A 26,006-nucleotide genomic window follows, 5' to 3' on the forward strand; every position below is an offset into this window, starting at 1 on the left:
TCCCGGATGGCTGGGTTCCTTGCTGAAACAATTCCGTAAACTGAGTCACGGTTGCAGAGGCCTCCACTCCAGCCGAGCCTCGGGCTCGATTTCCGAGGTCGGCGGCGGAGGCCCCACTTCCGGCAGCTGTGGATGTCCACCAACGGGGCTTTACAGTGGTCACTCCGGGGAAGCGTCTGGGGCACCTTGAGGTCTCCGCCGTCACTTCTGTGTGGTCGTCTGCTCCAGAGATGCTCTCAGAATGGGCCGTCTCTCCAAGCGCTCCGGCGCAGTAGCAGACCGTGGGTCAATACACGAATCACATCTTTTTTTGCGAATTATCTTTGCAACATCTCATTATTCTGATAATTTTTATAATATTTTGTTCTTCATTTTTCATTATACCAACTTATTTATCAAATATTTGTCCATAATCCCAAAGTTTAAAACTCTAGTGGAATAAAATTCCAACATAGTACTGAATAGAAATCTCAATTTATTATTATAAATGGCATCATTTATAAACAGAAAAAAAGTATTCAATTGCACTTATTAAAAAATGTTTTTGATATTAGTTGAATTAATGCAAGACTAAAATCGTAGTTTTACTAACACACAATTTGTATCTTTTACAATCTCGTATATTTTCACAATTTATAGTGTTTGTTCCTGCCTGCTGGCGGAAAAGCGGTATAGCAATTACATAACAGTTAATCTGTTTTATCATTGGCAAAGTGTTAGCACATGACACATGCTCTCTTAATTGGCCATTCCTTATCTCAGAAATGTGGTTTTATCTTAAGTATAGAAAAGCCAGCTTTTGCAAAGATGCCATCTTGTTTCTTTGTCTCTGTCTCTTTAGTTCATATGCTCTGTACCTGATCCTTTGTTTAAACTTAAAAATAAACAATCATGAAGTAACAAATTTTCACTTATTCTTGGACTCCTAAAAGAACCTGGGGATTAGAAAGATCACTGAGATCCCATAGTGGTGATTAATTATTAATAGACTGCATGTAGATAACTACCAGTTGTTGAAAATTAATCTGCAGGCAATTGCTGGAACATTTAAAATTCTTCAGCCAAATATTGATCTTGGGAGAAAAAGTTAAAACATGCCTAATAAAAATATAGTGGGTTCCAGTTAATATGGCCATCAATTAATTGGGGCAGCCGCTTATTTGGGACAACTCAAAGAACAAAAACTAATTCAGAAAATAGCTGCAATTCTCTTCACTTATTGGGATTTAGGCCATTTAATTGGGACAGGAGACAATTGCTAAAAAGTTTCTAACCAATGTCAGTCACTTACCCTTGTGGCTGATAAGACACTACACAATACTTAAAGTGAACCGTTTTTAAATAGCTTGCATGCCTGTGTTCAAAAAGCAGTGATTTTTGATAGTTGGCAAGAAATAAACAGTAAGACAATTTAAAACTGATTTGCTCACTGCAGTTTCAAGTAACCAGGCTTGGAGATGCCAAAAACGGCTAGGAGTGAAAATTAAACAAGTTCACTACTTCAACAAGTTACGAACAATGAAGATTTTGGAGATATTGACAATCAACTTGAATGTTACAATGAAAGTTGTCAAAAGAATTTTATGAAGGCAGTCCATTATCTGCACTAGGTGTCTGTGCTGATTTTGTTCAGTATCAATCAAAAGAACACAGCAGCATAGACTGGATGAATTCCTCTGTCAGTAACTACTAGGAACTAATAAACTTTTTTTAGTACTATAGCATTTGTAGTGGAAACATAGAAAATAGGTGCAGGAGCAGGCCACTCGGCCCTTCGAGCCTGCACCACCATTCAGTATGATCATGGCTGATTCAGTATGATCATCCAACTCAGAACCCTGTACCTACCTTCTCTCCATACCCCCGATCCCTTTAGCCACAAGGGCCATATCTAACTCCCTCTTAAATATAGCCAATGAACTGGCCTCAACTGTTTCCTGTGGCAGAGAATTCCACAGATTCACCAATCTCGGTGTGAAGAAGTTTTTCCTAATCTTGGTCCTAAAAGACTTCCCCTTTATCCTTAAGCTGTGACCCCTCGTTCTGGACTTCCCCAACATCGGGAACAATCTTCCTGGATCTAGCCTGTCCAATCCCTTTAGAATTTTATATGTTTCAATAAGATCCCCCCTCAATCTTCTAAATTCCAACGAGTATAAGCCTAGTCGATCCAGTCTTTCATCATATGAAAGTCCTGCCATCCCAGGAATCAATCTGGTGAACCTTCTTTGTACTCCCTCTATGGCAAGAATGTCTTTCCTCAGATTAGGGGACCAAAACTGCACACAATACTCCAGGTGTGGTCTCAGCAAGGCCCTGTACCTCCATGCTCCCGTACTCGAATCCTCTTGCTATGAATGCCAGCATACCATTCGCCTTTTTCACCGCCTGCTGTACCTGCATGCCTACTTTCAATGACTGGTGTACAATGACACCCAGGTCTCATTGCACCTCCCCTTTTCCTAATCAGCCACCATTCAGATAATAATTTGTTTTCCTGTTCTTGCCACCAAAGTGGATAACCTCACATTTATCCACATTAAATTGCATCTGCCATGACTTTGCCCACTCACCTAACCTATCCAAGTCACCCTGCATCCTCTTAGCATCCTCCTCACAGCTAACACTGCTGCCCAGCTTTGTGTCATCCGCAAACTTGGAGATGCTGCATTTAATTCTCTTGTCTAAGTCATTAATATATATTGTAAACAACTGGGGTCCCAGTACTGAGCCTTGCGGTACCCCACTCGTCATTGCCTGCCATTCTGAAAAGATCCTGTTTATTCCCACTCTTTGCTTCCTGTCTGCCAACCAATTCTAACCACATCAATACCATACCCCCAATACCGTGTGCTTTAAGTTTGCACACTAATCTCCTGTGTGGGACCTTGTCAAAAGCCCTTTGAAAATCCAAATATACCACATCCACTAGTTCTCCCCTATCCACTCTACTTGTTACATCCTCAAAAAATTCTATGAGATTCGTCAGGCATGATTTTCCTTTCACAAATCCATGCTGACTTTGTCCGATGATTTCACCGCTTTCCAAATGTGCTGTCATCACATCTTAGTGTTCTAAGTTGTTCTGTATTTCATTTAAACACAATTTTTTTCTCAGTTAAATGGTAGTTTGTCTTTTTTATAGCATTTTAACTATTTCTGTGAAACTTCAGCTAACTGGGACAGCAACTTAATTTGGCCAAGAGGTACTGGTCCCACCCGATATATCCCTATGAACTGGAATCCACTGTACTAGTCCTCCAAGAGGACCACAACCTTGTCATGGTTTGGAAGCTTGCATGCCCCAATGACTTGGAGAACTATGCTGGCTGGAGTCAGGGTTTGATGCTTTGACTCTTGGTAGGGTCACCCATGCCAAACAGGTGGAGACCAGACCAAAAGTGGTCCACCAATCTTTTATTACCACCTGAAACAATCACAAAGGCAATATACAAACTGGCAAATTCCCATGTCATATTTGGAATACAAATGGAATCTGAAGCCAAAAGGGTATGCTGGAAAAATTCAACCAGTCAAACAGCATCTGTGGAAAGAGAACACAGTAAAAATTATTGGTGAGGGACTGTGCCTTACGAGCAAATGTTCCTGGTACCTTCTGCTTTAGTTTCTCCTGCCATGCTTGTACACCATGAAGAATGAAATTATTTTTCAGTTGGTTATTGTTCCTCAGACTGTAAATAGATGACAGGATAGCTGGCCAGCAAGTTTTGGAAATTCAGTATACAGTCTCCTATAAAACCAATATCTAAGTTGCAAACATAATTCAGCTGATTTCAGCAGCAAGATTTACAGTTTAAATTGTACACTGTTAGCATCCATGGGAGTAAACTGAAAGCAGGCAGCTTTGAACAGCTTCAATCAGTTGTTTGCAGTTTTGATGCACAGGTTGAGATTCTGTAGTTATCAACAAAAAAGAGAGCAACCACTGTGGGTAGCATTTCTGAGACATGGCTTCACTATTCTTGCCTTTGGTTGCTACCAGATTCTGGCATTCAGCAACACAGAGGTTATCAAGTATGTCAAGCAGCAAGGAAAATATAAAAAGATTAGATACTGAAAACCTGAAACACACCCAGAAAATTTTGGAAATATTCAGCAGGTCACACCACATCTGTGGAAAAAGAAACAGGGTCACTGTTTTTGGCTCAGAGACCTTTCATCAGATTCGAACAGCCCTGAGAAAAATCTTTGACCTAAAACGTTGACAACCATACCACTGCCAAAGAAGAGCAGGATGAGCTGCCTCTATCGCCCAGTGGCACTCACATCTATTGTGGTGAAATGCTTTGAGAGACTGGACACGACGAGAATCAACTCCTGCTTAGGCAAGTGGATGCGATCTCACTGGCTCTCCACTTGGCTTTGGATCACCTGGACAATAGCAATATCTAGTGTTTACTGATTACAGCTCAGCATTCAACACAATCATAGCCTCAAGTCTAATCAACAAGCTTCAAAAGCTGGGCCTCAGCACCCTCCTCTACAACTGGATCCTTAACTTCCTCATTGGGAGACCAGTCAGTGCAAATTGGAATTAGCATCTCTCCTCCCCCCCCGCCCCCCCCCCACTGACGATCAACACTGGCACACCTAAAGGATACATACTTAGCCTACTGCTCTACTGTCTCTACACTCACAACTGTATGACTATGCAAAGCTCAAACTGCATCAATTTGCCAATGACACAAATTTTAGATGATGATGAGAAGTGAGATAGATCAGCTGGTTGAGTGGTGAGCAACAACAACCTTGCACTCAACGTCAGTAGGATCAAGGAATTTATCGTGGACTTCAGGAAGGGGAAGTCGAGGGAACACAAACCAGTCCTTATCAAGGGATCAGCAGTGGAAAGGGTGAGCAGTTTCAAGTTCCTGGGCATCAACATCACTGGAAGATCTAACCTGGGCCTAACATACTGTTGCAATTACAAAGATAATAGCAGCTACATAATAGCAGCTTTTTCATTACAAGTTTGGGGAGATTTAGTATGTCACTAAACATTCCAACATATTTCTACAGAGGTACCTTGAAGAGCATTCTAAATGGCTGCATTACCTTCTGGTAAGGAGGGTGATGCAGGAGCCACTGCATAGGATCAGAAGCAGCTCAGAAAGCTGTAAGCTCACGGGTACTAGCCTCCCAAGTATCAAGAATTCCTTCAAAAAGCGATTCCTCAAAATAGGCTGAATCCATCATTAAGGACCCCCATCAGCCCATGCCCTCTCCTCATTTCTACCATCAAAGTGGTGGTACAGGAGCTGGAAGACAGACACTCAATGTTTCAGGAAGTTTCTTCCTTTCGGCCATCAGATTTCTAAGTGGACAATGAACCCATGCACACTACCTCACTACTCTTTCTCTATTTTTGCACTAGTTATTTAATTCTTATTATAATTTATGGTTTTTTATCATTATGTACTGCTGTCACTATACAAGTAATTTCATGACATATGCCAGTGATATCAAATCTGATTGATTTCCCACAAATGCTCCTGAGATGTTGAGTATTTCCAACGTTATTTTTGTTTGAGCAATAATGACTCCTTATAGATAAATGAACATGAAATAAACAGCAATTGTAAACATTTTTATACAGAATTCAAACATTTGGATATACACAAGATTAGAAACTGAAATGCCAAAATTAAACTAATAAATGAATTCGTGTTTCCATCCAATGAATTTTGAAATAGTGATATAAACAGAATTGTAGGCAAGCAATGTTAAGAGATTATAACTTAAACCACCAACATAAAGTCACATAACTCATGCAGCCATTTATGATATTTTCAGTATTTTTAAAGAACAAGAATGGTTCACAAAAACTGAGAACCCCTCCTCAAGTCACTAATTTTTGAAGACTAGAAAAGCCAAGATTAATCAAGAGTAATTCTGTTTATAACTGTCATGATAAACTCCATTTATAATGTTGAGTAGTGACAGCTTCATGTAATTTACACTGTAAGTTCCATCACTGTAGCAATGTATAGTTAAGCTAGGAGCAAGGGCAAAATAGATCAATGCTAATGCATCCACTTCAGGATTGTCCTTAGAAATAAAGGCAATATATTTAAACAGCTTTGACACAAATATATAGATTTAAATTTGAAGTGGTATACAATAATCAGAAAATTACATGAATTTCTTTTACATTGTTAAAGTACAGGAAAACTTCTTTAGCAGAATTTTGGAACATTAGAGCTCATGTAAAACAAATGTAAGTCATCAAACAGCTTTTTTCCAAACTGAAGGAAAGCACTGAACCAATGTCTTAATTCTTTAAAATTGCTCTTTATATACGAAAACTGATTAAACAGCTTCAAAGTTTAAATATGCTCATTTAACATGTATAATTTTGTATGTGTATTACCTTGCCGTCATAATTATTTTTCCAAAAGTTAATACAATAATTCTACTTCACTGCTCACATTCCCAAATTCTCTGAGATTTCAAAACATCCCATAAAATCTAAGGTACATAGCTTCCAGTCAAGTTCAGGCTGTAGATCCCTATAATGGCTATACTATAATCTATTTAGGATAAACTTTATGCTTTCAACTTAAATATGTTATGTGCAGACTAAACACTAATTCTCTTCTATTCTTCGAAATCATCCTGTTGCTTTTTCCTTAGTGACAAGGGAAAAATTCAAACTATCAAGATTATATCTTTCCTTAGCCTACTGAACCTTTCCTGAAAGCCCACAAGTGATCCCTTTTTCCTCCCTTTATCCCTTTATCACTACCATCTGAAAGATTACTCATTCAACAAGCAAAGCATCAATCACACACCCATATACACTCCCTACCATCTTTTGATGGCTGCCAAGTAGTCATTGCTTCCTTTTCTATTCTTGCAGCCCATGGTTTGTCCACTTTCATTAGGTTTTGTAAAATCTACAGAGCCACCTGTAAAATTGCTGTTCGATTCCCACCACTATCTGTAAGCAGTTTGTACGCTCATCCTCCGGGTCTCCACTTTCCTCCCACACTCCAAAGATGTACAGTTAGGGTTAGCGAGTAATGGGCATGCTATGTTGCACAGGAAGAGTGGTGACAGTTGTGAGTGCCCAGCACAATCCTTTGATTTGATTTGATGCATTTCACTGCATGCTTTGATGCTAATCTTTAGAAAGTGTTGCTGAGCATTTCTGCTTGAGTCACTCAATACACTTAATAAATCTGTATGAACCTAAACGATATTCAAGTCCAGTCTTGCCACAATCGTCATCTGTAGATCATTCCTACACAAATGCTGAACCTTATACTTAATTCAAAATGTAAATACTGTAAACATTGGATAGATGAAATATATGACCAGATCTTTTTTTCTGAACCATTTCCAATAAATTGTTTTAGCTTGACTGAGCAGATTTTGACACTATAATTTTCCTTTACCTGAGGCAGTATTTCAAATATTACAAACTGCAGATGAAAATTTTTAAATTTTGTTTTGGCAGAAAACAAATGATATCCTAATGTTCTCCATTGGACTATTTTGTTAGTAAAAATTTTGTATCAACCTACACTGATCCAAATGTTTAAAAGAATCTAGCTGCAGTTTACACAACCTTTACTTCCCTGACTGAAAAACAATGTTGAGATCAAACTTCATTCTGTATTTGTTCCAATTTTCTAAAAGCATTAAAAATAATAACAAATAACTAATTTCCATATATAGATTGCAAAATATCTGATGCAAACTTGCCACAATGGAGTTAATGACAACCTCTTGTGCTGTTAAATTGCATCCTGTGCAGCAACATATTCATTTCTACCCTCAAATATTTTAACAATTCAAATTTAGTGTGTAACAGTTATTTGAAGACATGCTTCTGGAAATGATTTCAGAAGATGTTTATTAGTTAAATCCAAAGCCATAAAATACAAATATTACAAATGAAACAGCTACAATTTCATAAGCTGACCTCGTACTAGTGACTATAATTCTCATCCAGCAAGTCAATTATTAATTAACTCCTTCAAATACTGTACACCCCTATCAAGTCTTGTATCTGTTCCAATTATTTTAATCATAAGACATTACGACAACAGCAGAAACTTAATTTCTATTTAAAAAATAACTAGAGATATTCTATGTACATGATTGGCCTAAGCAGGCTGAGACAAGCACAAGGTGTACTTTGAAATCTAAAGGCTAAAACCAGTTTTGCAGGAACTCTCCATTCTAAGCAGTTCACTAAGAAAAAGAATTTTACTATGTTTTAAAAAATTGAATGCAAGGCTCTTTATGCTATTTGGAGCTACTGTTTATTAAAGCATTTTTACTGCCAGTGAATTCTGTTTTCAGATTTGCCACTGTTGTACTGTAAAGCAGGATAACCAGTAGGGCAGGTAGCAAACTCCCATAAATGTCACTGTGAGAGCAACCAGATAATGTTTGTTTTGTGATGTTGATAATGATAATACTTCCCTCACTCCTTAAGGTACATCTTAAAGCCAATTCAACATTCCTTTTGCTCAACACATCCCTCCCCCACCTTCTCTCCTTCTCTAACCTGCATTTCTCTTTCCACAAATGGTGCCTCCTCTTAGTTCAGCCTTCAACCAGCCTCAACATTTTCTGTTCTTGTTTAGAAAGCAGTGTTTCTTCCAAAGAGGAAAAATAACACTAAGCACTCATTCCAGAACTCTGAACCATCTAAAGTTTTGAATTATATGCACTTGTCGAGGTGGGATGTAACAAATCGAGCCTCCACTCCTGTTAAGAATACAACTCCATTAACCCAGAAATTAATTCAAGACCACAAGCTGCTCAAAACTTTATTTTTTAAATTATGACTTCTATTGCTTCCAACAAATGGACATCCATAATGAGATCTCCGCAGGAAGAAAGTCAAAAGGTGACATCTAAAGAGAATTAGTACAAAATCAGAATCTTGGTAACTCTGCAACATTTATCACATAGAGCACACCAAATACTGAATTATGTAAGCAGTAAGATTAATTAACTCCATTAAATGTCAGTCAACCTTGCAGCCGAAAACTAATATTTAATCCTAGCAAACACTTTGAATACAGTACTGTAAAATGTTATATTACTCATGACTGGACATAAAAGTGGCTCAAAGAATGTACAGAATAAAAGTAGGAATGGGCCGATAAAATTATCTAACAAATAATGAAGATGGTTAATCCTAAGTCATTATGTGGATCAGGAAACATACCTGATGAATATGGCTTAAATTTCTCATGAAAGTGTCAGTTATAATTGATACTTGTACCCGGCTGGAAGCCTAAGAAGAGTTTATTCGTCATTAAGATGTATTGTTTACCCACAAGATGTCTGTTGCTGACAAAATTAATGTAGAAAATCAGTACACCAAAACATAAGAACAGGGAAAACATTCAGGTAAATTTTTTTCCTAAGCATCCCAGCAAAATCAAATGTGAATGAGGCCAGCCATCAATTTTGACAACATAAGAGCATGTACTTCTTCTAAATCAGTGATTGATACTGATTATTCTGAGAATTGTCATCAGAGCTACCGGTGTAGTGGAATTCTCCATGCAGTTAAAACGGAATATGCTCCACAGGCAAATTAGCCCCAAGCTGATTCAACAGATCAGTGTCCATCTGGCTATCCATTGATGGAACAGGCAGACTGTCAGTGAAAGGTATGCACTGTTGTTGAGATGCCAAATTTGTGCTTTCTTTCAATGGGTAAACTTGCCACACCAGCACAGTAAGGACGTCTGTGTAGGACCAGCCTAATGAGTATTTACAACTTGTGTCCAACATTCTACAGCATCACCTGTAAGACTGGGGTTCGATTCCCACCGCTACCTGTAAGCAGTGTGCACATTCATCCTCCGGTTCTCCACTTTCCTCCCACATGCCAAAGATATACGGTTAGGGTTAGTGTGTTGCACAGGAAGCGTGGTGACACTTGTGAGTGCCCAGCACAATCCTTGCTGATTTGATTTGATGCATTTCACTGCATGTTTTGATAGATGTGTAAGAAAAAAAAGCTAATCTCCAGGAAATGTTGCTGAGCATTTCTGCTTAAGTCACTCAATGCACTTTATATATCTGTATGAATCTAAACAATATTCAAGTCCAGTCTTGCCACAATTGTCATCTGCAGATCATTTCTACACAAATGCTTAACCTTATGACTACCTAATTCAAAATTTAAATACTGTAAACTTGGCTAGATGAAATATATGACCAAAGCTTTCTTTCTGAACCATTTCCAATAATTGCCCTTCACAATGGTTTTATCAAACAATGTTTAACAATGGGATGTTAGGACGTGGTTAAGAACTTCTCAAAGGGAAGACCTTCAGGATGGTCTTGAAGTCTCGCACAAAGAGATTGAGCAGGTTGCAGACTCCAGAAATTATGCCCCAAGCCATAGAGGGACAACAGAAATTTAGGAAAACATGTACACAGCTTGAATTGGATAAGTTCACTGACATGGGAAGGATGTGGGGGGGGGGGGGAGTTGTAGAAATAAGGCAGGTTTGGGCTATGGAGATTTGAGAACAAGATGTAGAATATTAGAATCTAAGAAAATTAAAACTACAATTAAATCAGCCAATACATATCAATGAACACAGGGCTACAGAACAAAGAACAGTACAGTATAGGCTCTTTGGACCATTTAACCTATGAGTCTAACCCTTCCCTCCCATATAACCCTCCATTTTTCTTTCATCCATAATTATGATGAAATAAATTATTGATGAATAGAACTCAGCACAAGAGACAGCAGAGTTACATTTGAGAGGTTTGAAGCAGGTGAAAGGTGGAGGCCATACAAGAATAAAGTAACAAGGATGAGGCAACAGCTGAGGTGGGCAGACACAGTCCATGATGTATGAAAGTGAGGGTATGACATTATGAGGCCTGAAACACTTCCTAGGACCAAATAAGACACCAAGTCTGAAAGGGTTTAGCCTCAAAACATGGCTAGGGAGAAGAGGCAATAGGGTCTCCCTTCCCCACTAATCAACTATTGGCAATTTCTACTCATCTAGTGATCAAAAGCCTTCAGAGCAAGCAGCAACATGCAAATTTTTTTTAAACTTCGAGTACAATTAAATAGATGCCAATATTACACAAAATTACATCTAACAAAAACCCACCTGGAAAGCCAACATCAATCATTCACGTACAAACATACTGCAGTCTTGGCATCCAGGTAAACAGAAAATCTCCTTCCCCAATTCTCTCTGTGGCTGATCAGGTATCAAAAGGTTCACTAGGGCTGGGAGAAGAAACGACAGGCAGAGGGACAACAACTCTCCAACTTTGGAAGCCTGAGCTTTGCCCATATTTTCTGTCTTTGCTTTAGACACCCAGCATCAGATTTTCAACAGGTTCCAGATGTTGCTCTGTAACTTTACACGCACGATACACAGACGGTCTCAAGTTAACAAGAATCAAACTGCGAGAGGAACTCAGCGGGCCAGGCAACATCCGAGGATGGAAATTAACCCCGCGTCTGAAATTTTCACTATCGCTTCCCTCACCCCAAAACCCGCGGAGTCCCACAACAGCTGATCTGTTGCTCAGATTCCATCATCCACACTCTCTTGCGTCTCCAGTTTTGTCTCAAAATCTCCCTCGACTGGTGAAATCCCAATTACGGAAAGTGTTGAGGCTGCGTTTTTCTTCCTCCAGGAATCGCTCTCTCTCTCTCTCTCTCTCTTCACCAACACTCCCCCCCCCACCCACGGCCGCGATTGAAACATAAAAGGTGCATTCTGGATTTAAACATTAAAGGTTTAAACAGAGGCGGCAACGGTGCATGCAACAAGTGACATCCTCCTTGCAGCCCACCGGCCGAGGGGAGGCCCTCTCACTCACCTTACTCTTGACTTCCACCGCCACCCTCTCCAAGCCCCTCAGCGAGCCTGATTTACTGTAACTTTTACTCATTTTTCAAAAAAAGTTTACTTTTGTTGCCTGCCTTCCCGGGCAGGCGCCGCCAAATCCCGATTAAAGGGGGGGGGAGGTGGAGGGGTAGTTGGGGGGGGTCTCCGGCTCTTCCCGACCGAACGGACCGTTAGCACCGAGCAGCTTCGCCGCCGCCGCTACCGCCAGCCCAGTCCTCCGGCTCTCCCGCGACGTGCCCGCCGCGCGCCGATGACGTCACGCCGAGGGCTGGACTCCGGCCAGGCAGCAGCGGGGATGTCCACCGCGCATGTGCCTCCTCCCGTGCTGCGGATGGCGCTAGACCAAGGAGGACCACCTGCGCACCTGGCGTTAAAACCCCGCCCCGTCACCCAACTTTTAGAGTTGATTATTCTTTTGACCCTTCAGAGGAAGGAGCTGTGGCTTTAGTACAAAGATACGACAATGGGAAATCTTTGAGTAAGCTCTTAAGCAATGGTTCACAGTCAACGCCATCCCCTTCTCGCAATTCCTCCGTCTCCGCCGCATCTGCTTTCAGGATGAGGCTTTTCATTCAAGGACGAGGGAGATGTCCTTTTTTAAAGAAAGGGGCTTCCCTTCCTCCACTATCAACTCTCACTCCATCCTCCCGCCACCCCACTAGGAATAGGGATCCCCTGGTCCTCACCTACCACCCCACCAGCCTCCGGGTCCAACATATTATTCCCCGTAACTTCCGCCACCTCCAACGGGATCCCATCACTAAGCACATCTTTCCCTCCCTCCCTCCCTCTCTCTGCATTCCGCAGGGATTGCTCCCTACACAACTCCCTTGTCCATTCGTCCCCCCCATCCTTCGCAACTGATCTCCCTCCTGGCACTTATCCATGTAAGCGGAACAAGTGCTACACATGCCCTTACACTTCCTCCCTTACCACCATTCAGGGCCCCAAACAGTTCTTCCAGGTGAGGCAACACTTCACCTGTGAGTCGGCTGGGGTGATATACTGCATCCGGTGCTCCCGATGTGGCCTCTTATATATTGGCGAGACCCGATGCAGACTGGGAGACCGCTTTGCTGAGCATCTACGCTCTGTCCACCAGAGAAAGCAGGATCTCCCAGTGGCCACACATTTTAATTCCACATCCTATTCCCATTCTGACATGTCTATCCACGGCCTCCTCTACTGTAAAGATGAAGCCATACTCAGGTTGGAGGAACAACACCTTATATTCCGTCTGGGTAGCCTCCAACCTGATGGCATGAACATTGACTTCTCTAACTTCCGCTAATGCCCCACCTACCCCTCGTACCCCATCTGTTACTTATTTGTATACACACATTCTTTCTCTCACTCTCCTTTTTCTCCCTCTGTCCCTCTGACTATACCCCTTGCCCATCTTCTTGGTCCCCCCCCCCTTGTCTTTCTTCCTGGACCTCCTGTCCCATGATCCTCTCTTACCCCTTTTGCCTATCACCTGTCCAGCTCTTGGCTCCATCCCTCCCCCTCCAACTTTCAAATCCCTTACTCACTCTTCCTTCAGTTAGTCCTGACGAAGGGTCTCGGCCTGAAACGTCGACTGCACTTCTTCCTAGAGATGCTGCCTGGCCTACTGCTTTCACCAGCAACTTTTATGTGTGTTGCTTGAATTTCCAGCATCCGCAGAATTCCTGTTGTTTGGGTTCACAGTCAAAGTTGAGTTTATCGTCATGTGCACAAGCACATGTATTGAATTGACTTTATTTCTTTCATCCTTCACATACATGAGGAGTGAAAATCTTTACGTTGCGTCTCCGTCTAAATGGGCAATGTGCAATTTTTTAGTAATTTGTAATAAATAACTTCTTCTTTATGTGCCTTGCGCGTTACACGCTTGGGCAATCATAGCTTTCCACATCGAACGATCCCATGCAGCGTCAATGCTATCTCGCACACTTAGATCTGTTAGTTCTTTCACAGTGTCCATATATTTTCTACTTTGCCTTCCTCTTCTGCGTTTCCCAGGCATACGGCCTTGTAATGTAAGGCATTCTATTTCTCCCTTTCTGATGACATGGCTCAGGAATTTAAGTTTCCTCTTACTTAATGTTCTCATTAAAGATCTTTTTGTATGCGCACGTTGGAGTACTGTCTCGTTAGTTACCCTATCTCTATATGATATTTTCAGCATTCTTCTAAGAAACCACATGTCTGTTGCTTCTAAGTTTCTTTGGAGTTCTGGTATTATAGTCTATGTTTCGGAAGCATACAGCAAGATTGACCAGATGTACAAGAGGACAGTCGATATAGCATAGAAATACAATTGTATCAGTGTGAATTAATCAGACTGATGGTCTGGTGGAAGAAGCTGCCCTGGAGCCTGTTAGTCCTGGATTTAATGCTACGGTACCATTTCCCAGGTGGTAGTAGCTGGAACAGTTTGTGGTTGGGGTGACTCAGGTCCCCAATGAACCTTTTTACACACCTGTTTCTGTAAATATCCTGAATAGTGGGAAGTTCAGATCTACAGATGTGCTGGACTTTTTGTGACGTTGAGGGAGAGGTTGTTCTCTTGGCACCACTCTCTGCAGAGTTCTCTGATTGAAGGAAGTACAGTTCCCATACCAGGCAGTGATGCAGCCAGTCAGGATGCTCTCAATTGTGCCCTTGTAGAAAGTCCTCAGGATCTGGGGACTCATGCCAAACTTCTTCAATTGTCTGAGGTGAAAGAGACACTGTTGTGCTTTATTTCACTGCACAGCCGGTAGGTGCAAACCATGTGAGATCATCAGTGATGTGTATGCCGAGGAACTTAAAGCTGTTCACCCTCTCAACTCCAAATTCATTGATGTCAATAGAGGTCAGCCTGTCTCCATTCCTTCTGTAGTCCACAACCAGCTCCTTTGTTCTTGCAACACTGAGGGAGAGGTTGTTCTCTTGACACTGCTATGTCAGGGTGATGACTTCTTCTCTGTAGGCTCCCTCATTATTATTTGAAATAAGGCCAATCAATGTCGTATCATCAGCAAATTTGATTAACAGATTGGAACTGTGGGTGGTGACACAGTCGTGGGTATACAGTGAGTAAAGGAGGGAGCTGTGGCTATTGTGTCATCTGTCGATCAGTTGTTGTCAGTAGGTGAACTGTAGGGGGTCCAGTGCATGTGGGAGAACGCTGCAGATGTAGTCTTTGACCAGCTTCTCAAAGCATTTGCTTATTATTGAGGTGAGTGTGACAGGATGCCAGTAGTTCAGACATCACTGCGCTTAGCTTTGAAGTCTGCGATGGTGGGCAGACCTTGCCACAAGCTGCATGTGTTGTTGGTGGAGAGTTATGTCTGGATTTTGTCCCTCTATTGTTGTTTTGCTGCCTTGATGACTTTGTCTCGATCGTAGCTGCATTTCTTGAGTCCCTGTTGGTTACCAGCAATGTAAGCTCTGTGTCGTGTGGTTAGTGCTGCTCGCATGGAACTGTTGATCCAGGATTTCTGATTTGGATAGACCCTGACCGATTTTTGGGGGACAACATCCTCTATGCATTTCCAGATGAAACTCATGACCCCATCCGTGAACCGAAAGACATTCCAGTTGACGTTATCAAAGCAGTCCAGTAGCATGGAGACCAGCAGTGAATGGCTTTAACTATAGCCGCCTCTTGTTTCAGCTTCTACCTGTACATCGGCAGTAGCAAGATGGAGGAGTGATCTGACTTCCCAAACGGCGGACGGAGGAGCGCTTTGTAAGTGTAGCAGAAGGGAGAGTAGCAGTGGTTGAGTATGTTATCTCCCCGTCTGTTCACCTGGATGTGTTGACAAAACTTTGGAGAGACCTTGGACAACGACACTCTATTAAAGTTTCTGGCGACGATGAAGGTAGCCTCTGGGTGTACAGTCTCCAGGGTGCTGATGGTCTTGTACAGTCCGTTGAGAGCCAGTTCAGTGTCAGTCTGCAGCAGAATATACACAGCTATGATAATAACAGCCATGAACTCCCCAGGCAGCCAGAAAGGTCTACGCAGCAGCACTCCAGATCCAGGGAACAAAAAGATTTGAAGGCATGCACATTCCGGGGGTCGCACCAAGCATTGTTGACCACGAAGCATACCCCTCCTCCTTCACTCTTCCCAGAAAGGTTTTCGGACCTGTCCACGTGGAACAGGGAGAACCCAGAGGGCTCGATGGCGTGATCCGGTATTTCATTCGTCATCCAGGTCTCCACGAAGCACAAAACGATACATTCCTTTGTTTCCTGCTGATAGGAGATCCTGGCTCTGAGTTCCCAAAGCTTGTTATCCAGGGACTGATCGTTAACTAGGAGTATACCAGGGAGCGACGGCTGATTAGCACGCCATCTCAACCTCACCAGGACGCCAGTGCTTCTCTCTTGCCTCCAGCACCATTTCTGAGGTAGCGACGGTGTAATAAATGAGCCTGCCATGGATCATGTAAGCAGGGGTTCCCAGTATGGAAAAAGTGACACATTGTGGGTAAATGCCATCTTCCCAATGTTCAGGAGAGTCAAGTCGATCATATCTGATATCTGATTTTTTTTACGTGCCCATGGTCTGTTCTTCATCAAGTTACGGTATTGCTTTGCACTATTGTAACTATATGTTATAGTTATGTGGTTTTTGTCAGTTTTTCGGTCTTGGTTTGTCTTGTGTTTCTGTGATATCATTCTGGAGGAACAAATTGTATCATTTCTTAATGCATGAATTACTAAATGACAATAAAAGAGGACTGCGTGTCCTCATAATCTAATCTAATCTAATCTAAACTAATCTAATGTGACTGTCAGCTTCTTGAACAAGAAATGCGAAGGAAATTACGGAAATTAGCTGTACACAGTAAAGTAGGTACAGAGCTCGCAACACAGCTACCATACATGGTGTCATCTTGGAAAACTTGCCTGAATGCAATGAAAAAACTTAGTTGCAGAAACATCACAGGGAAGTAGCACCAGGTAAGTAGATAAACAAGAAAATTTAAACATAAATTATACAATTTTTTACAAGAGAGAACAATCAGAACAAAATAAAACAGTCGATTTTAGTGTAAGGTCATCATACTGTTGCTAACTGTTGTGATTAGGGCTGAGCTGATTGGTTCAATAACCAAATTGTTGATGGGAAGTTGCTATTTTTGAACTTGGTGGTTTGGGACTTCAGGCTTTAGCACCTTCCGCTTGATGGTAATGGAGAAGATGGCATAGCCCGGATGGTGGGGTAGCTCAGATGGCAGGTGTTGCCATCTTGACCCAGCACTCTCTATGAATACTACCAGTTGCGGAGGTGGATATGCCTGTAATGCTTTGGGCCGACTTCACTACTCTCTCTGCTCTTTTATGTTCCTGCGCATTCGGATTGCCATATCAGGCCATGATGCAATCAATCACAAACACTCCCTCTGCACCAATCCTAACCTCACCATCAAACCTGTAGACGAGGGAGGTGCTGTAGCAGTCTGGCGGACTGACCTCTACCTTATCGACGGCCAGCGCCAACTCTCATACACCTCTTCTTACTTACCCCTCAAACAGGACCCCACTAAGGAACACCAGGCCATCGTCTCCCACACCATCACCAATCTTATAGACTCTGGGGATCTCACATCCACCACCACCATCCTCATAGTTCTGCACCCCGTATGTCCTACCCATGATCCACAAACCCGCTTGTCCAGATAGACCGATTATTTCAGCTTGTTCCTGCCCCACTGATCTCGTATCATACCTGTATACCTTGACTCTGTTTTATCCCCCTAGTTCAGTCTCTTCCTATCTACATCTGTGACCCTTCACATACTCTGGATCTTTTCAATGGTTTCAGGTTCCCTGGGCCCCATCATCTTATTTTCACTATGGATGTCCAGTCCCTATACACCTCCATCCCCCACCAGGAAGGTCTCAAAGCGATCCATTTCTTTCTGGACACCAGAACTAAACAGTTTGCCTCCACGACCACTCTCCTCCACCTAGCAGAACATGTCCTCACTCTAAATAATTTCTCCTTTGGGTCCTCCCACTTCCTTCAAACAAAAGGGGGTAGCCATGGGCACTCACATGGGTCCCAGCTATGCCTGCCTGTTTGTCAGCTATGTGGAACAGTCTATGTTCCAAGCCTACGCTGGTGACCGTCCCGCACTTTTCTGCACCCATGCTGAACTCGTCCACTTCATCCACTTTGTCTCTAACTTCCACCCTGTCCTCAAATTTACCTGGTCCATTTCCAACACCTCCCTCCCCTTTCTCGATCTCACTGTCTCTATCTCTGGAGACAGTTTATCCACTGATGTCTGTTAAAAACCCATGGACTCTCACAGCCAACTGGGCTATACCTCTTCCCACCCTACTACCTGTAAAAATGCCACCCCCTTTTCTCATTTCTATCACCTCCACCGCATCTGCTCTCAGGATGAAGCTTTTCATTCTAGAATGGAGCTATCCTCCTTTCCTAAGAAAGGGGCTTCCCTTCCTTCACCATCAACGCTGCCCTCAAGTGCATCTCTTCCATTTCACGCACGTCTGCTCTTATTCCATCTTCCCTCCACCTTACCAGGGATAGGGTTCCTCTTGCCTTCACCTACCACCCCACCAGCCTCTGCATCCAGCACATAACTCTCCGAAATTTCTGCCATCTCCAATGGGACCCCACCACCAAGCACGTTACAGGTGAGGCGACACTTCACCTGTGAGTCTGTTGGGGTCATATACTGTGTCCTGTGCTCCTGTGTAGCCTGACGTAGATTGGGAGAACACTTCGCCTACACCTATGCTCCATCCGCCAGAAAAAGTGGGATCTCCCAGTGACCACCCACTTCAATTCCACTTCTCATTCCCATTCTGATATGTCTATCCTCTACTGATGCGATGAGGTTCCTACACACTTAGGTTGGAGGAAAAACACCTTATGTTCCATTTGGGTAGCTTCCAACCTGGTGGTACGAACATCGATTTCTCGAACTTTCGGCAATGCCCTCCCCCTCCTTCACCATTTCCCATACTCTTTTCCCTCTCTCACTTTATCTCCTTGCCTCCCTCTGGTGCTCCTCCCCCCTTTTCTTTCTTCCATGGCCTTCTAAACTTTTACCAATTTACTTCCCAGCTCTTTACTTCATCCCCTCCCCCTTCAGGTTTCACCCATCACTTTTTGTTTCTCTCTCACCCTCCCTCCACCTTTTAAATCTACTCCTCAGCTTGTCGACTGAACTCTTTTCCTGGCCTGCAGAGTTCCTCCAGCATGTTGTGTGTGTTGCCATGATGCAACCAGTTAGGATACATTTTACAGTATATCTGTAGAAGTTAATTTGCATGCTTAGTGACAAACTGAACCTCTATGACCTTCTAAAAAAATTGAAGCCGCTGGCATGCCTTCCTTTTGCTTGTAGAAGAGGAAATCATTGCATAGGTTTTTATGCAAAGGAAACCATTGGTTTCATATTATTTCATCCAGTTAGGACCTTCTGCATTGTTTCTATTCATTCATAGTCATCAAAACTTTTAATATTCATCACTTTATCAGGAAATATTGATAAACATTTGCATAACTTTGTATTTTGTTTGAATCTTTACCTACTTGAACAACTAATTGTATTTTTCAGTGCCTCCAACGTAAAAAAACTTTCCAAAGCAATTTACAGCAGGATTTTCTTTGTTCCCAATTAATATTCTAGATTTACTCAGTTATAATGTTCATTGTTTTATGTACTTCCTCAAATTACCTTGCATAAACCTCCATTCCCAACCCTGTACTGTATCAGGGAACATCAGCAATTCCTTTGCTTTCATAAATGCTGTACAACACATTGAGTTCTTCCAGTAAATGGTTGCTCTTGTCACTTGGTAATTTATAATTTGATTATTTGTTACATGGTGAAATACAGTGAAGGCTTTATTTCCATGTCATTCAAAGCTAATATAATTATATCAAGGTAGTATAAAAGAAAAAAAAGACAATAACAGAATGCAGAATTTACTGTTACTGATAAAGTGCAATGCAGACAGTCAATAATGTACAAGAACTTTGATGAAGTAGATTGAGAGATCAGAAGCTCTTAATCTGTTCAAGTCTTATAACAGGTCTTATATCTTTTGTGATGGATATTCATCCCTGGCTTATGTTTACTAAGCTTGATTTCTAAATATCATCTGCCAGTTGTAAGATCACAAACAGATGTGAGTAAACATCCAACTAACAGTTTGATAAGTTTCTAGTTGTAAATGGAAGTTAGTATTCAGTTGTTAAAATGTAAATGGGAAACTAATCAGCTTGAAATTAAAACACAGCTTTACAAACAAGCTCTGTGTTTTGCTGATGCTAGCTCACAGCATTCTGTTTTACTGCTGAAGAACAGAGTACAAGACAACAGGTTGTTTAATTCAGTTTGTTTCAAAAAGACAAGCTGACTTTAAGTTGCCTAGTTCTAGGAAGTTTGCAGAACAGATGGATAATATTATTCAGCATATAAAATAAGTAATGCGTTTATAGTTGGAAGCTTTATGTGCTCACTGGAGTTAGCCCCTCAGCATTTATTGTGAACAATGAACATTAATCTGAGGTCTATGTCTACAAAATTAGACGGGTTGTGTTAAAAGGATATCTGAGGAAATAGCATATGTCTGTGAAGTCATCTAAATTGGAGAAAAAAGTATAAATATAGAGAGTAGTTTAGGCTTATTAGGAATGGGGTAAAGAACATCAAGAAGCAATGAAAACAACAAGGGGTGAACAAGAATCCTTTCCTCCAGCTTCGGTTTCTGCAAGAGACAATGCATTGTCTGCATCATTGGTGTATCTTTTTAGTTTATAGGAGTTATATCTATGCTTTGGAAAGCCTTAATGCTTGATCCTTTATGCTTAAGAAATTTTTTATCCTTTTTGTTGATGAAATGCTTTATGCTTAACAACTGTTTTTGTATTAGAAATGCTTAATGCTTAACTTTTTAAAAATGCTTTGTGTTTTAGAAATGGTTTGTGATTTGGAAATGTTTAAGATAGAAATCTTCTGTGAATTTTAAATGAGTTTTTAAATTGTCTAGATTTGAACGTACGTGTGTGTGTGTGTGTGTGTGTGTGTGTGTGTGTGTGTGTGTGTGTGTGTGCACGTGCGTGCGCCCTTAACTCCTGGTGGAGTCGTCGGGGTGCCATCATGACAAGCTTTTTTTTGGAATGCTCATCGTATGGCATGTCTTGGGCATCTGACACCTGGTGAAGCCCATCCCTCTCCAGGTTTTTTTCACGAGGTGGAGTTGTTAGCTCGACACTCAACACAAGCACAGATGGAGCTGGCCATATATGAACGTGTATCACTACAAATAAATGAACTATGTTGTAAACTACTTTAAGCAACACACACAAAAAATGCTGGTGAACGCAGTAGGCCAGGCAGTATCTATAGGAAGAGCTACAGTCGACGTTTCCAGCCAGGACCCTTCGTCAGGATTAACTGAAACAAGAGATAGTAAGAGATTTGAAAGTGGGAGGGGGAGGGGGAGATCTGAAATGATAGGAGAAGACAGAAGGGGAAGGGTGGATCTAAGAGCTGGAAGGTTGATTGGCAAAAGGGATACCAGGCTGGGAAGGGAGAGGATCATGGGATGGGAAGCCTGGGGAAAAAGAGAAGGGGGGAGGGGAGCCCAGAGGGTGGAGAGCAGGCAAGGAGTTATAGTGAGAGGGACAGAGGGAGAAAAAAGAGAGAGAGAAAAAAAAGGGGGAAAATGTATATTAAAAAAATTAAATAAACAAATAAGGGATGGGGTGTGAAGGGGAGGAGGGGCATTAAAGGAAGTTAGAGAAGTCAATATTCATGTCATCAGGTTGGAGGCTGCCCAGACGGAATACAAAGTGTTGTTCCTCCAACCTGAGTATGGCTTCATCTTGACAGTAGAGGAGGCTGTGGATAGACATATCAGAATGGGAATGGGATGTGGAATTAAAATGTGTGGCCACAGGGAGATCTTGCTTTCTCTGGTGGACAGAGCGTAGGTGCTCAGCGAAACAGTCTCCCAGCCTGTGTCGAGTCTCATCAATATATAGAGGGCCACACCGAGAGCACCGGACGCAGTACATCACCCCAGCCGACTCACCTGGAAGGACTGTCTGGGGCCCTGAATGGTGGTGAGGGAGGAAGTGAAAGGGCATGTGTAGCACTTGTTCCGCTTACAAGGATAAGTGCTGTGGGGGCAGGGGGGACGAATGGACAAGGGAGTCGCATAGGGAGCGATCCCTACGGAAAGTGGAAAGGGGGGGGAGGGAAGGATGTGCTTGGTGGTGGAATCCCGTTGGAGGTGGCGGAAGTTACGGAGAATTATATGTTGGACCTGGAAGCTGGTGGGGTGGTAGGTGAGGAGAAGGGGAACCCTATTCCTAGTGGGGTGGCAGGAGGATGGGGTGAGAGCAGATGTGCGTGAAATGGGAGAGATGCGTTTGAAAGCAGAGTTTGCCAATCAACTTTCCAGCTCTTAGATCCAGCCCTCCCCTCCTGTCTTCTACTATCCTTTCAGATCTTCCCCTCCCCCTCCCACTTTCAAATCTCTTACTAGCTCTTCTTTCAGTTCTGATGAAGGGTCCCGGCCCGAAACGTCAACTGCACCTCTTCCTATAGATGCCGCCTGGCCTGCTGCATTCACCAGCATTTTTTGTGTTGCTTGAATTTCCAGCATCTGAAGATTTCCTCGTGTCTGTAAACTACTTTGTTAGCTGGAGGTATCTTCTGCTTGATAGGGAAGGGAGATCCACCACTCAAAAAGTGGGTATTGCCAGCTAAACTTACTGTGGAGAATAAACAGGGAAGTAAACTAGCATTTGAAGTTAAAGGGATAATAATCTCCATTTAGTGAGAGTACTCATGGCTATTTATATCTGATAGGGCTCATGTTCTGTGTTTGAGTTTATAACTTTGCAGTCAGCAAACCTAATACCATCAGACCTTGAGCTTGGTGAGGAGGCTGGTTTTCTTAATAGACAGGGCTGTATTCACAATTCTCAGCAACTTCTTGCTGGCCTGGGCCATGCCGAGCTGTGTTGCATTTGGATAGGATGCTTTCTATGGTGCAGCTGTAGACATTGGTAATTTCCTAAGCCTTCTGAGGATGTATAGGTGCTGGTGAGCTTTCATGGTCATAGCATCTACAGGTGCATATTCCTTTATCCGAAATTCTGAAATCCAAAAAGCTCCAAAAACCGAAGTTTTTTTCGCCAATGGCTGAAGTCACTCAGGTGTGACGTGGCAGCACTAGCAGAGGCTGCCAGACGTCAGTTGTGGCTCAGCGCTCGTACTGGTTACACGTGCATTTGCTGTTTGCTGATATTTTGTGTTCACTGTTGACTTTGTGTTTAATTTCACTGCGAAAATGTCAAAAAGAGCTGCAGATACCCCTATGGGTAACAATGAGAAAAAGAAAAGGAAGCATCTAACATTATCAATAAAGCAGAAAGTGGTGTTACTGCAGAAGCTTGATCGTGGTGTGTCTGTGCGGCATCTTACTGAAGAAACTAGTGTCGGAACTACCGCTTTACATGATTTAAATAAACAGAAAGAAAAGTTACTGAAGTTTTATAGTGACGTTCTACATTTATTCCAATAAGTCATTTACCATGTGTTTGATTTGGTTCGTTTGAAACTGTATATTTTTATATTTTTTTGAATGTTTTTGTTGGAAATAAAATTTTTTCTTGTTATTATTCCCTAAACAATACAGTATAACAACTATTTACATAGCATTTACATTGTATTAGGTATTATAAGTAATCTAGAGATGATTTAAAGTATATGGGAGGATGTGTGTAGGTTTGGTGTGCCGCCGGGTCCTAAAGTCCACCGCACTGAACCAGGTTAAATAAGGGACTTGAGCATACGTGTTTTTTGGTAATAGGGGGGGGGGGGTCTGAAATCCAAAAAATTCTGAATTCCGAAATGCAACTGACCCCAAGGATTTCGGATAAGGGATTATGGACCCTACATAGCTGGACCAGGAAAAGTTATCGATGATGCTTACACCTAGAAACATGAAGCTGTCAACCATCTTCACCTTAGCATCATTGCTCATGTGTGTATCATGTACTGTTCCTTGCTTCCTGAGGCCAGTGACCAGCTCTTTTGCTGACAATGACGGAATGGTTGACGTCTTGATACCATGCCACTGGGTTCTCTATTTCCTTCCTGTGCTCCACCTTGTCTTTGTTTGAGATCTGGCCCAGTAGATTGGTGTCATTTTCAAACTTGTAAAAAGAGTTAGAGCAGGATCTGGCCACATTGTCATGAGTATAAAATAAGGGCTGAGGATGCAGCTTTGAGGATAATAGAGGTGGAAATGTTGCTTGGTTTCCTCATGATTTCCAGACATGCTCTGGAACCCAGTTCTGATTATCACTGAGTTTTTGTCAATTATGTGTATGAGAAACATAAATGGTTTTGTCACAGTGACCTGGAACGCTCAGCCTGACCCAACTCCTCTAAAGACTGCTCATTGCATTCTTTACCTACCCATTCTCAGTTAAACCTAAACCCACCCATTCTCAGTTAATCCTAAACCCTACTGGTCTGAGATTGCTCCACGACCATTCATAAGGAACTTTCTCAAATGTGTTTGAAGTTCCTGTTCTCATGCACTTCAGTACCTCTGTGCACAGAAAAATACCTAGTTTACTCAATTTTAAAGAAGTTATTTTCTTTACAAAGAAACATAACTTCATTTGGCTTTCAAACAATTGGAGATTGGAAACGGGAAGATTATTCCTGTCTTAAATATAAATAAGATAATGTTAGAAGCATTTGGTAGGTTAGGCAACACCTTTAAAAAGACAGGATTTAGTTTCAGATCAAATATTATTTGTCATATTTGCAACCTAAAACATTACCTCAGTCTCCTTTTCTGTACGTCTGCCTTATCTGCTTAGTTATCCAGGTGCTTCCTTTATCTATTTCAAATTTCCATTTTGTGCAGATTTTTGATTTTTATTTCCTGTCTTAGTTCATTCTTTCATCTTATCAGATAAAATTGCACATACCTTTGTAATCAGTGAGATAATGTGATGATTTTTCTTCTCTGCTAAGTGACTGGAATGTATAATTCCATTCCAAGATACAAGTTATAAACCTGGAATGGCTTTTAAGCCTTGTATTTCCCTGCCAGATTCAGATTCAGGTTTATTTATCACACGATAATTGAAACATACAGTGGGATATGTTGTTTGCGTTAACAACCAAGGATGTGTTGGGGGCAGCCCGCAAGTGTCACCATGCATTCCGGCCCCAACATCACATGCCCACAATGTTCTGCAGAACAACACAGAATGTAACAAAACAGAAACTATGTACCAAGTGACAAAGCAACAACAGCAAAATAATCCCTGTTTCCTCCCACCCACCCACCCCAGTCCTCTAACCCCAGGGCAGGCAGTATTCTTTTGCCTCCAGCAGATTCATGGATCTCCAGACATTACGCTTTCAATTTCCCCAGTGGAGTCGCAGAGGTTCGCAGACACAGGGCTCCGGCCATTGTGCCTTGACTTCTCAAATTTCAATCAACCTTCGGGCTTCAATCTGGAGTTCTGATTGACCTTTGGGCTTCCATCTTCAGTATTGACCCAGAATTTACAGATGAGGTCTTGAAATCCAGGCCTCACGCTGCAGGCTTGCCAATGAGTTTAGTAAGAACTCATTGATCTTTTTCAAGTGGGGCTATAGTAAGAAAGGCAGATGGAATCTGAGAATATTTCATCCTTGAACAATGCTTGCAGCACTGTGACATCATGTCAGTACTGTACTCCATTACTGTGACATCATGCCAGTACTGTACTCCATTACTGTGACATCATGCCAGTACTGTACTCCATTGAAATGTTAGTCTAGACTATTGCTCCTGTAGTAGGGTGAACTTGCCAGTACGTTTATTAAGTCATGATATTCTTATAAAATGAATGCTTAACCAAAAAAAAATTTGTATTCACATTGATTTGTGCCTTTTCATTAACTCATCATCTTATTTTTCATATTTTGGCATCTACTGTGACTAAGCTAAATTTATGTTTTCTTAATACAAAATTTATGTTTTAGACTTGCTTTAATTTTAGCATTATTTTGACTGGTAAATTGGTTTCATTTTTATGTAATTCCCACTGCTATTTTATAAAATAGCGCTTGC

The 26,006-nt window shown here is 41.8% G+C and overlaps 1 protein-coding gene across 1 annotated transcript in view; it reads right to left on the reverse strand.

Moving 5' to 3' along the window:
- The window catches only part of LOC140212607 (partitioning defective 6 homolog gamma-like), a 40,154-nt gene extending 28,041 nt beyond the window's left edge, over nucleotides 1-12,113 (reverse strand). The window contains exon 1 of the mRNA XM_072283612.1: nucleotides 11,857-12,113. Coding sequence (XP_072139713.1) covers nucleotides 11,857-11,928 — 72 coding nt within the window. The 5' untranslated portion in view covers nucleotides 11,929-12,113. The remainder of the gene's footprint in view (nucleotides 1-11,856) is intronic.
- Between the last annotated feature and the right edge of the window lie 13,893 nt (nucleotides 12,114-26,006).

The sequence above is a fragment of the Mobula birostris genome, chromosome 19 (genome assembly GCF_030028105.1).
Source record: "Mobula birostris isolate sMobBir1 chromosome 19, sMobBir1.hap1, whole genome shotgun sequence".
In the NCBI taxonomy this organism is placed as follows: domain Eukaryota; kingdom Metazoa; phylum Chordata; class Chondrichthyes; order Myliobatiformes; family Myliobatidae; genus Mobula; species Mobula birostris.